Source organism: Spea bombifrons, chromosome 4 (genome assembly GCF_027358695.1).
Source record: "Spea bombifrons isolate aSpeBom1 chromosome 4, aSpeBom1.2.pri, whole genome shotgun sequence".
NCBI classification, from domain to species: Eukaryota; Metazoa; Chordata; class Amphibia; order Anura; family Pelobatidae; genus Spea; species Spea bombifrons.
Genome location: NC_071090.1, coordinates 44,375,490 through 44,388,696, shown reverse-complemented (window position 1 = coordinate 44,388,696; position 13,207 = coordinate 44,375,490). Strand labels below are relative to the sequence as shown.

Here is a 13,207-nt window from a genome sequence, read left to right as displayed (position 1 = left end):
TGTTCATAAAGTGTAATAAGAGATATTGAGAAAAAACATTTAGACCTTTGCACCCCAATGACTGTTCATAAACATGGCCCAAAGTTCTAAACGTGGAGCAACAAGCAGGAATACTCAATTGGTATTCTTGTGGTTTGAGCCACTTTTACAACTTTGCCAGAGATCTTTTTTCTTAATATGTTGTAGTGTCCAACAAACCAATACACAAGTGTTGCATAAATATATTGCTTTTAGTACCGCACAGTGTGCAGTGCTCTCACAATTCTTATGATTGGGTTTTTTTTTCTTTCTTTGTTGTACAGTTTTTTCAAATGTATATTTCCTCTTAACAGGAATTGGCTAAAGTCAACGCTCAACTTGAACAAGCGATGACAAAACTGCAAGATAAGTTGGAGTACTGTGGTCAGCTAGAGTCAAATCTTAAGGAGTATAAAGAAAAGCATCTGAATCTGGAGCAAAAGTCAGAAGCTTTGGAAGAACAACTTAAGGTTTGTTGTAAACTAGAATTTGCAGATACTACCTCCAAGGCATCCAGGAAATCTATACAGAATGCTTCAATATTTTACTTGCTGAATATGGCTGTTTAGCCAGGGGAGGGGCATATTATCTGTCCCAATGTACGCACTAAGGGTTCAAGGTTAAAGTGCAAATGTCATCAGACAATTTGTAGGGTGAAAAATATCACCTATTCAATTTACTAGCAAAATTTATAGCTGAAAACGTGTTTTAAGCAATGTAACCTTGCTTAATCTTGGTCATAGAAAATAAAACGATTTACAGAATTCAGTGTGCTCTTGACCCGATTAAATGCCTTATTGATATTATGGCAGCAGCGTGACTGTCTCTACTTCTACTCTAGCCAATGTGAGATGTCATATGAAAAATTACACCCTCTTTGAATTCTATTTATTCAACAAAAGTAAAGCCAAAATGGAGAAGCCAAAGTTTTCAGCAGTTTGCTGGTCTGGAGTCAGGTGTGTGTTAACACTATGCCAAGTAGGAAAGACATCAGCAATGATAGAGAAGCAATTGTTGCTGCCCATCAATCTGTGAATGGTTATAAGGCCATTGTTCTCACATTAAAATAATTTAAAGTCCATCATTAGACAGTGAGAAAGATTATTCAAAAGTGGAAAACATTCTTGACAGTTGCCAATCTTCCCATGAGTGGACGTCCCAGCAAATTCACCCCAAGGCCAGACCGTGCGTATCTCCTAGAAATTGCAAATAATCCGAGAGTAAAATCTCATAAACTTTAACATGTTGAGGCCTGTATAGTCTGACAGTACAATTAGAAGAAGACTGAACAAGTATGGTTTGCTTGAAATTGTATCTTTTCAACAGAAACTTGAAGCAGATCTCATCAGTGTTAAAGCGAACCGAGAACAGGCTGTACATGAGCTGAAACAACAGAAGCAGCACAACAGTCAGCTGGAGCTGAGAGTCACAGAACTGAGCAAACAGTTAGAGGATGAGAAGGGAGTGTAAGTAACCAGACCCTGTATATTATCCCCACAGTATAGATGAGTTATAGTTTTATAACGACCACCGGTCCTGCTGAACTGTGGTATTCTTAGTTGTCAGTTTATTTCCTTTATTTTATTAAATATAAACAGTTCTATGGGTCAGCAGGTAATTTCTATGTAAGTATGAACAAAGGAATAAAACTAGCTCTGGAGTACTACATATTGAATCATATTGCTGTAGGGGAAGGGTGTGTTCGTGCTGTAGTATTGATGATTTATGTAAAAAGATCATTTCAGAACTATATTTAAATAAAACACATAGTGGAGTCCATTTTAAAATTCTATATGTGTATTCATGTTTTTGGTGTTCAACTAATTTTCCTCCTCCTGTTCCTGCTTCTACCGAAACAGGAAGCTCATTTAAGTATACTTCCCACCAATGCTTAACCCCTTAACGACAATCCACGTACATGTACGGGGTTGCCGTGCAACGGGTTAACGACAATGCCCGTACATGTACGGGCTGCCGTTAAATAGCTGCATCGCCGCTTTTTCGCCGCGATCGGCGGCTTTGCAGCATCCACGGAAGCCTCCCAAGTGAGGCTGACCGTGGATCCGGGGAGGGCAGCCCTTGGCAGCCCTCCCCGGAAGAAAAATGGCCGCCGCCGCACCGATCATGAAAGATCGCGGCGGCGCCCGGCTAAAACAGCTTAGGAAGCGATCTGAATCGCTTCCTAAGCATAAACGGTGTTACTGACATGCCTCGATATCGAGGCATGTCAGTAACCCTACCCCGATCACCTTGTGATTGCTCCGAAGAGCAACCACAAGTGCCATCCTGTAAATGACGTTGCCGTCATTCACAGGATGGCATCAACAATAGAAATGAGTTCATAGAGGGTCTATCCAGACCCTCTTGTGAACTCTCGAGCTCCTCCTGCAGGTTGAATGCAGGTACTGCATCCAACCATGCAAGGTCAATGGAGCCCAGCTCACTAATGAGTGATTAGTAAAAAAAAAAAAAAAAAAAAAAAAAAAAATGTAAAAAAATGTTTAATAAAAATAATATGGTAACATATAAAAATCCCCACTGTCACCAAAAAAAAAAAAAAAAATTAATAAGCAAGTCCTAAAATTCTTTATCTTTACAAAAATTCCAGCATGGAAAGAGTTAAAATATTGGCATTACAAATGCCCATAGGGTGTCTCGTATTAAAAAATGCATGAGTGGATGGGATAAATTGAATTGGCCGGGTTCAAAGGTGTCCCAAATATGGGACATGGGGGCAGTAGGATCAGATGTCTAAATGGCCAAAAAATACACACCTCACAAAGGCGGCCTTTTACCTCCCAAATAACCCAACAAACCCATGCATGTGGGGTATCACTGCGCTCAGGAGATGTTACTGAACACATATTGGGGTGTTGTGTGACACGGACATATACCAGGAGCGATAAATTTATACCTGAAGTACAACGTGTGTGAAAAAAATACAAAAAAATTTACTACCATAAAGTTTCACAAAGGCTGGTGGTAAAATTAGTGCATGGAAAGGGTTAAATTACCAGCATGTGAAATACCTTGGGGTGTCTAGTTTTTAAAAATATATGACTTGATGGGGTAAATTGCATTGGCCGGCTTCAAAGATACCCGAAATGGCACATGGGGGGAAGAATTACCAGATTTGGGAAAAAAAGGTTTTGAAATAGCAAAACGCTACCTGTACTTATTGCCCCATAACGTGCAGAAAAAAGCAAAAAAACATAAAAACATTGGGTATTTCTAAACTCAGGACAAATAGTAGAATCTATTTAGCAGGTTTTTTCATTCGTTTTTGCAGATGAGTAAAAGTTTTTTGTTTAAAAAGTGAGAAAAATTAATTTTTTAACAAAAAATCCCCATATTTTATCATTTTTTTTATAGTAAATTAGATGATATGATAAAATTAATGGTATCTAAAGAAAGCCCTGTTTGTCCTGAAAAAAACAATATATAATATGTGTGGGAGCACGAAATGAGAGAAGAAAATCACAGCTAAACAGGAACACAGAAAAATTGTAAAATAGCCATTGTCCCACAATATACTACGAGTAATAACCCCTATTGTCCTTAAGGGGTTAAGTGTTCTTTTTGTTTTCATGTAATTGCACTATTCTTGTAATTGCAATAGCTTACCCTGATAATGTGGTTATATTACCTGATTCTGGAGCATTACTTCCTTATTGTATTTCATTTCTACAGAGTATCTCTAACAAAGCTGGAGCTACAGAAGAAAGCAGACTCTCTCCAGCAGTCAAAAGAGTTGCTCCTCAAACAGGAGCAGGAGACCCACAGTCTCAAGGACAGACTTGAAAAGCAAAAGCAAGACTTGGAGAAAACGGAAAGGCAGATGCAGGATGCTGTGGGGACTGCAGAGAAGGTCAGACTGGATAGAGACACTCTGCAGAAAGAGCTTACTGACACCAAAGACCAGCTGACCAAGAGCAAAAACATCCTAGAAGAGTCCAAGGCTGCTTTGGAAAAGGAACGTAATAAAGGAAAGGAAATGATACAGAATACAGTAAGTTCAGTACAATTAAATGGTATGCAATCCCGAATCCTGAGTGCTAAATGTCTATCAGCTTCATAGTAAACATTGAATAGACATTAGTTTTTCTCTGCCAGAATTGGCTCAGGTCATCATTATATGCCTGTCTTCAAGTTTTGCACCTTAGCCCATTTGCCTCCACTATGGTCATTTTCCAGACCTGTGAAGGTTAATAACGGGAATCCATGCCCTTCTCATCCTTCATCACAGTCCACATTATGTGATATAATTTTAGATTGAGAAAGATACAGTGTCCTACACTAATATTGGCACCCTTGGTAACTATGAACAAAGAGGGCTGTGCCAAAAAATTGATTTTGGAAGTATATTATTACATACCTGCATACTGCTACAGCAGCCAGTGCAGAGAAGAGGGAGACCCTCCTCCATGACCACCACAGCAGCAGACTCCACGGAGAAGGGGTCTTCCCTCTTCTCTATGGCGGTTGCTGTAGCGGCGGCTGTGAGGAGAAGGAGGGGGGTCTTCCCATTCCTTGGGAAGAAAAGTAGCAAAGAGGAGCGCCGCTTATGCAGGTATGTGACATATATATTGTGAAGTGGCTTTTCAAAACATCACATTGACCAATAAACAAGAGGTCTATTACATATTCTGCTGTAGAAGATGGATGGTTCACAGAAAGCGCTTATCTGTTCCCTCTGTAGGAAAAGTTGCATGAAGAAGTGCGAACCAAACTTCAAATACAGGCGGATTCTGCCGCTAAAGAAGTCAACGAACTTAAAATCACGATGGAGAAAAAAGAGGAGGTAATGCTTATTTATGAGTTGTAACGGCAAACACAATCAGTGACACAATGGCATGTTTACAGGTTAAGCCCTTAAACTATTTTTACCTGGCCCTTAAGGCAGATAAACGCTCAAATGTATAACATGTTTGGTACATTGACATATTTTGTTATGTGTTATGAACGTTATCGTATAAAAACAGGTAAGCACTACTCCTAGGTATTTTTAAGGCGTCTTGATATTTAGATTTTTTGCACGATGGACTTTATGAATTAAGCACAAAACAGGAGACAAGAGAATGTTGTTTGGTTGAATGAGCAAAATAAAATGTAAAACCTGCTGTATTTTGAGACAATTCTGATGAACTGTTTTATGGTGTATTGCATGTTTCATTTATTTTCTACTTCTCACTTAAAGGAATCCAACCAGTTGAGGTCGGAACTTGAGAAAGCACGCGGCTATGTTGCCAAGCTGCACAGTTCAATCAAAGAAAAGGAAAAGCTTCAACAGGAATTTCAGGCTAAGATGAAACAGATGCAAGATACATCTGAGCAAGATAAAAAGCATCATAAAGCAGAGATTGAAACCGTGGCAGCTCAGTTAGCACAAAAGGTGAAAATACATTGAAGTGTTCTCCCTTTGTCCTTGTATATAGAATGGGAATTTGCATCATTAGCTGAGAACGTTTCATAAAATGCTTTATTTTGCGAGTCCCTTCCATTGGGGCTATTCTAGTTAAGGCTGAAGGTTAATTAATGTTTTTCACAAGACTTTAATGATTGATTGGAATACACAGATTATATTGCTCAGTTCAAAACTCAGTACTTTTGTATTAGCCCTATATATTTTTGTTGTTGTAAGTTTGAGTCAAGCTTAAAGCAGTTTATAAAATGACTAGTCATCTGTTCTTTTACACGTCTTTTTGCAAGGGCCAAACATGTGCAACCTGTCATTAATATTAATGTAATTTTTTTCAGAGATTTTGTCAAACAAATATTGTTTATATGCATTGCAATTCCTTTATGAACACAACCTTTTGTTTTGTGGCTCCCAGGTAGAACAAGAGGGGATATTACAGCAGCAAATAAACTCATTATCTAGCGAGCTGGCATCTGAGAAGCAAAAGCTCTCCAATGTGGAGAAAGCCAATGGAGCCTTGCAGGAAAAATGTAATCTTCTGCAGTCTGACATGTATGGGAAGGAGTCTGAAGTGTCTGCAATAAGGCAGGACCTGAAGGTAAAACTTCAGCATTTACATTTTTACAAGGGGATGCTAATGTGGAAAATGTAATGTAGGTTGATGTAAACAATGTTAGCTAAATGCAGTAGAAAGGGTCGTGCGAGAACACTTCTGCTTCTGTAAACCACCTTTGCATACTTTAGGTTACAAGTACCAGACCACCCTTCTAAACCAGTTTAAGACCATAAAGGGGCAGAAGGGAAACTATAGCAAATTACAAATGGAATATGGATTGTTTAGACATAGCATGACTTTTAGCTCTCAGAGGGAACAAACCACATTATAATCCACAGTAGGTTGATTAGGTCTGTAGGTTTATTCCAGCATTCCATGCTAATTTACAAGCCTCTTGAGAGTCGCTATTGGAAGTACAATTGGAACTGATTGCAGTTTATCATTTGTGATATCAGCAATGTGAAATATGAGGGTGCAATATGAAACAATGGATAATCATTTTTACCATGTTGTGACCCTGAATACAACTTTTATTTTATATAAAGATTATAAACTCAATGGATTCAGTATGTCACCTTTGCGTTCTTCAATCCAGTCTGTTAGTATTTGGTAGGACCATCTAATATGTGGGATAAACAAAGGAGGGGAGCAAGCCAATTAACTACACGCTACTTTAACCCCTTGGCGACAATTGACAGGCCTGGCACGTCATTGGTAAAGGAGAATAAAAAGCAACCAACAATGTGCTTACAACATAGCACATTAATGCCCTCCCATATTCCTTTAGCTCACCTTTCCTAGTTCCTCTCCTGCAATACTTTTACTAGTGTGGCTGGTCCATCCCTTACACTGGCGCTTTTACCTATTGTGTAATACACCCTAAATCCCTCTAGATTGTAAACTCGTTTGAGCAGGGCCCTCCTCACCTGTTGTCTCTGTTAGTCAATTTGTTATATTACATGCTACTTGTTATGTTCTTTCTACCCATTGTACAGCACTATGGAATTTGATGGCACAATATAAAACAATAAATAATAATAGTTTTCTAAGAAAAAGTGGAAGCTAAGAAAAAGTGCTTGCCAGTGTTGCAGAAGTGCCTCAGTATGGAGGCATTCAGCAACAAAAAAAAGGTCCCCGTTTGATTGCTCTTAGGATCCAATCCCTAATGAGAACTCTGAGCTCAGGTACTCCAGCCAACCATGCAGGTCAATGGGGTCTAGCTCACTAATCACTATATGATCAGTAAAAAAAAAAAAAAAAAAAAAAGTTAAAAAATAAAATAATAAAACCACCCAGTTCAAAGAAAATATGTCCAAAAACGTTTATTCTTATGAGCAAGTCCTAAAATTGGTGCTGTATCTTCCCAAAAATCATGGCATTTGAAATACCGTGGATTGTCTGGTTTTCAAACATGGGCGTATGGCTTAATGGGGGTAAACTGAAGTGACTGGCATCAAAGATGTCCCAAACAGGACATAGACACACTATGACCAAATTTCAATAGCAATAGTTATTGCCCTATAACTTGCAAAAAAGAAAAAAAAGCATTGCATATTTCTAAACTCAGGACAACTATTAGAATCTGTTTAGCAGGTTTCTTTTATTAGCTTTTTGTAGATAAGTAAAACTTTTCAAATAAAAGTGCTTTTTGTCAATGTTAATCATATTTTTGTTATTTAGATTATATGAGCAAAATAATAGTATCTAAAGAAAGCTTTTCTTATCCTGGAAAAAAAAAACCCAATGCATATCATTTGCGTGGGTACACTAATTAGACAGAAGAAACAGCTAAACAGCAACACCACAAAAATTTTACAACTTTAAGGGTGTCCTTAATGGGTTAAAAGTGCACTTCAAACTGCCTTTACATGTTAAAAGCATATTTTGCAATGAAAAAATATGGTTATTACTATGGACCATGTTTCTGAAAACTTTTAGATTGGTAACCAGCTAGAATAAACTCTGACTACTTTTTGTTTTTCTTTTTAGTGTAATGCTATTTCTTTTTTTTTGCCAGTCTGCAGAGGACAAACTTCTCTTATCCCAAGAAGAGCTGAGATCTAATAGGAATGAAATCAAGCACTTGAATAAAACAATCCAGGAACTAACTGCTACAAAAGGTACCATGGAGCAGGATATAGCTAAGAAAACAAGCCAGTTGAACCAGCAGGAGAAATCCCTACATGAAATACAGGAGAAGAAGGTATGATGCTCTGGGTTCTGCTTGTTTTCTGATGGTTCTGCTTTACGCATGAACTGGGATATGGTTACTTAATTGAATGTTTAGTGTCAAGAACCAGTGTAGCTAAAGTGCACATGTGAAAAAGAATAAAATGAAACATCAGTGAAAGAGTAACTTAGTGCTACAATCTTATCTAAATCGTGTTATGTTATGAAATATTACTGTTCCTTTTTATGAAATATATTTTAGTGCATTTCATCTAATTAAAGTAACCCAAAACTTGTTTGGTTTGGATTTTTTAAATTAGATAGAATGCTTAGAGATATATAATCATTTATCACTGTAAAATTATATATAAGTAATGTTGGGCAAAATGAGTATAACATGTTTCTTCTTATTTTTGTTTGTCGTATTGTACTTTTTATTTTGCAAACAAGTTCTTATCATTGTTATTATTGTTAATAAAATAATTCATGAAATTACAATCCAATCACCCCCATTTTCTTCTGTCACATTCAAGAGTGACATACACTTTTCTTGCAATTTTAGGTTTCAGCAGAGAAAGAACTAAGTGAAGAAAAAGTGAAAGCAAATAACCTTAATTCTCTCAAGGACAAACTTGAGGGAGAATTGACAAAGAAGAGCGAGGAACTGAAAAATATCAAAGAGGAGTTCCAAAAGGTGATTATATGTTTAATGTTTTGTAGTTGGTCAGAGGGTCAGTAACTGCTGTAATATATGAAAATATACATATTTTTCTGTGTAACTTAAAATAGGATCAATAAAAATGTACCTGTAAGAGGTGTATAGGCATAAAGTTGAAAATTATACAACAAATATGATGAAACGAAAGTGCTTTATTATTTTTTAAATCTTAATGTGATCTAACTCATGCTGTTAGCCAGCAATATACAGAATCTCACAAAAGTGAGTACGCCCCTCACATTTTTGTAAATATTTTATATTATTTTGAGGGGACAGCAAATTTACCCTGTTATACAGGCTTTACACTCACTACGTTACATTGTAGCAGAGCCATTTCTTCAGTGTTGTCACATGAAAAGATACAATAAAATGTGAGGCGTGTACTCACTTTTGTGAGATACTGTAACTTTCATTTAATTTTTGTGATAAGTGTCATATTAAAAATTATGTATTTGTTTTACCAACAGAAAACAAGCAGCTTTGAAGAAGCCAAGCAGCTACTGATTCAGCAGAAGCTGGAACTGCAGAGCAAAATTGATAACTCTGTGTCCGCCCTGCAGCAGGCAAAGAACATTCAGCAAGCCCTGAAAGATGATATGAAAAGAAAGGAGGAAGATTGGACAAAACAGTGCTCTGAACTTCAAAATAAGCTGGTGAGTGAATAATGTAATATCTTGTTGGCGAAAGAGGACATCAGGGGTTCTTTGGCACAAAATATAAAGGCTAAATGGGGGATTTAAAAACACTTAGCGGTGAATATAAACGTCCTGTTCTCAATATACATCTACCACACAGCAGAAGACATTTTATAAGCCGTTGGCTGGACACCCTTCTGTGTTTAGTGTGTAGCTACAAAGCATAAACATTTTAGGCACAGCAATCCTTTCACACTACTGATTTTACAATGTGTGAGAAATGGACCAGGATAGCGATTCATTTCTGGCTGTACTATCTGAAGCCCTGAAGTTTATTTCCACACCTCTGTGCACCTTAGAGAAAAGGCAGAATAGCCCCCCTTTATCACTCCAGAATATCCTATATGGTAGCTGGTGGGTTTTTGAGTTCTGTTTGTATCCCTTTTGGGTTATACCCAACTGTATATAGGGACTTTATTTCTGGAGTCCAGTTTGTGGTGTTGGTCGCAGTTTTTACAATTTTAATTAACACAGTACTCTCTATAATTCATCTAACTGGAAAGTTGCATGGAAGAATATTAATCTTTGATCATTAAAAATTATATAAACAGGGTAAAAAAACATGTTTGTTAATGGAAGTGCACAGTATTAAGCCCATCAATAGTATCGGTACGTTCAAGCCTTTTAACTATTTCTATGTTTTCTCATTTTGCGTGTTGGTCTAATAAGACAACAGAATTGAAACAAAAAGAGGATCGCTGCAAAAAATTTGAGGAGAATGAATCCAAGCTCACTATGCAAATCACGGCACTGAATGAGAACCTGGCCACACTTAAGAAGGAATGGCAAAGCAGCCAGCGCAGGGTGAGTGAACTTGAGAAGCAAACAGATGACCTGAGAGGAGAGATTGCCGTTCTGGAAGCAACAGTACAGAATAACCAGGATGAAAGACGTGCTTTACTTGAAAGGTAATGTGTGTTTATATGTATATATGCGTATATATTTTCTGTTTTCTTTTCTCTAAATGTCGTTTCATCCTGTAGGTTCACCATGTTAGATCTGTTTGGTAGAAACTGTAAGACTAAAATTGATTGTGATATAGAAATCAATCTTTGTTCTTACCAAATGTTCGTATAGGTATCTTAAGAGTGAAGGAGAAATTGAAAAGCTCCAAAGCAAAGTAGTAGAATTACGGAAGAAAGTAGATGAAACAACATATGCCATGGAAGAACTGGGTAGAGAAAACCAATCACTACAGGTACTCTTCCCAGCATTTACTTACAGCATTATATTTAAGAACTTTCCTTGTAGAAAGTAGAAGCAAATGTTTATAGTAAAAAGGATAATGTAACCAACCATTTTTTTGGATAGAGAGCCTGTGAAGTATTTATTGTATGTACATTTGACACACCTTGGTGGGCAGGGCAGACATGCTTGGAAAAACACAACACACATGCTCAATGATGTGGCGTGGGGGACAAATGCTGTTAGGTCGTCCATGTTAACATTTTCTGCAGCTAAATATTGGCAGCTGTGATGCATTATAGAAAAAAACATATTTTTGTTATGATTTTGTTTTTCTAATTTTGTTTTATATTTTATGTACTTGCACCAAAAAGTAAAATAAGCCGTAAAAGCACAACCATATGGACATACAAATATAGTGAAAACCATAAGTGTCATAACATTGACTAGAATAGGCACATGTACATCATTAAAAGTAGGGATGCACCAATATATCGGTGGCCGAAATATATTGGCCAAAAAAGGCATTATCGTCAAAATGCCGAAATGAAAAAATAATCGTCCGCAGAGGCCAGGCTGCTTACCTGTGTGTTGCTCGCACAGTGTGCGAGCAGCGTCTCATGTACCGGCCGGGAGAAGCAGGAACCCGGCGGAGTCACGTGAATGCACGTCACATGACTTTCCTCCATTCCTTCTTTCATTTCTGTACATCCCTAATTAAAAGTAAACTTCGATGGGAACGTTTTCCTTGCAAGTGATCTCAATTAAATCATCTTGGGCAGAGCATGGGTTGGTAGGTTGCAGTTCTGGAGCTGCAGTGTTGTGTGTTTTTTTTTTTATATAGCAAGGTAACTACTTGTTTTCGGGCACAGAATTTCTGGTCGGTTTGCGGCTTTCAGGAACTGCAGTTGAGCAGTTGACGCATGCTAAGAAGACAAAGGGAAGATAATACAGTCTAAACAAACATAATGTTGTTGCATGTTATTGTTTAGATATAGAAATTCATAGCATGACTGTATATCCCTTGCAGATTAAGCACAGTCAGGCTCTGAATAGAAAATGGACAGAGGACCATGAAGTACAAAACTGCATGGAGTGTGGGAAAGGGTTTTCTGTGACAATTAGAAGGGTAAGTATAAACTCAATACATTGTATACCGCTTCTACAGTTTTTTTTTTTTGTGTGTATGCATCCTGTGGGGCATTTTCTCACCATTCTTTTTACCAACCCCCCCCACCATGTCTTCTATCTTCAATTCACATTATGTATATGATATATATATATATATATATATATATATATATATATATATATATATATATTTATAAAATGTAAAAAAGAAAATACACCCTCTTTGAATGTTATGGTTTTACAGATCAGGACAAAATAACAATCATCTGCTCTGTAGCCTCAGATGAACAACACATGACATATTGCAGTGTGCCATGATTTATCTAACAAAAATAAAGCCAAAATGAAGAACCATGTGTGAAAAACTAAGTACACCCTTACTACTTCCATAGGAATTTGGTTTGGCTCAGAACAAGTTAAATCTAATGCTTGACTCTGTTCTCTTTTCAGCACCACTGTAGACATTGTGGAAATATCTTCTGTGCCGAGTGTTCTTCAAGGAATGCCTTAACCCCTTCGTCCAAAAAACCTGTTCGCGTTTGTAACACATGCTTTATTGACTTGCAAGGATAGGAATGGTTCCTTAGCTAGATATCTAGATAAGTACACTTAGTATTTTTGTTAATGCACTCAGAGTACATATGTCTTTGAATGATTGTAAAACTCAGCAACACAAAAATATGTTTTCAAATGTTTTATTGATAAAAAGTATACTTATTGTATTTTTCATGAGCTGTGATCTTCATTTACTGCATCAAGCATTTTCCGTCAAAAATGATGTTTTTTTTTGTTTCTAACTAACCATTTTATTTAGCTCCCTGTAAATATTAGTCTGACAGATTCATCTACATATTTTTCTACTTGTCAGGAAACACACGGTTGTAATAATAGCTTACAAAGAAAACTATTATGAGCCAATAAGAGAGTCTAGTCTTTCATTTGATTGGCCGATACACGTTGTATGCGTAAATATTTAAGACGGCATTCATTTGAAAATGTTAGGTGCTTTGTCATGCTTGTTCGTTACAAGTAAGCGAATGCATCAAGACTGTGTTGCACTAGAAAAATACAATATTGCCAATTGCCAACTCTGTAATGTGACATTTTGTTTGTGCCATTTGAGTTTTCCTTTGTTGGCCTGCAGTTTACTATTTTATTCATTGTTCTCATCAAAAATCTGACATAAGAAAATATAGAAGACCCACTTGTCCTATGTCTGTAGAATGTGAAATAGTTGGTGTTCTTTAATAATATTTTAAGGTCATCCCTTATACTAACAGTAGGTAAAAACGAATGCTCTTACCATGGTGTCACAG

General features: G+C 37.0%; 1 protein-coding gene and 1 long non-coding RNA gene across 2 annotated transcripts in view; both read left to right on the top strand.

The window, feature by feature from the left end:
* EEA1 (early endosome antigen 1) overlaps nt 1-12,795 on the top strand; it is a 31,442-nt gene extending 18,647 nt beyond the window's left edge. Inside the window, exons 17-29 of the mRNA XM_053462404.1 lie at nt 333-488; nt 1,345-1,484; nt 3,709-4,027; nt 4,718-4,819; nt 5,216-5,410; nt 5,853-6,035; nt 8,011-8,196; nt 8,725-8,856; nt 9,348-9,533; nt 10,245-10,483; nt 10,653-10,773; nt 11,791-11,889; nt 12,342-12,795. Coding sequence (XP_053318379.1) covers nt 333-488; nt 1,345-1,484; nt 3,709-4,027; nt 4,718-4,819; nt 5,216-5,410; nt 5,853-6,035; nt 8,011-8,196; nt 8,725-8,856; nt 9,348-9,533; nt 10,245-10,483; nt 10,653-10,773; nt 11,791-11,889; nt 12,342-12,464 — 2,181 coding nt within the window. The 3' untranslated portion in view covers nt 12,465-12,795. The remainder of the gene's footprint in view (nt 1-332; nt 489-1,344; nt 1,485-3,708; nt 4,028-4,717; nt 4,820-5,215; nt 5,411-5,852; nt 6,036-8,010; nt 8,197-8,724; nt 8,857-9,347; nt 9,534-10,244; nt 10,484-10,652; nt 10,774-11,790; nt 11,890-12,341) is intronic.
* Nucleotides 11,104-11,318, top strand: LOC128490516 (uncharacterized). The gene is made up of 2 exons (XR_008353956.1): nt 11,104-11,178; nt 11,211-11,318. It is a non-coding gene; the product is annotated as an uncharacterized LOC128490516 (long non-coding RNA).
* Nucleotides 12,796-13,207: the final 412 nt, after the last annotated feature.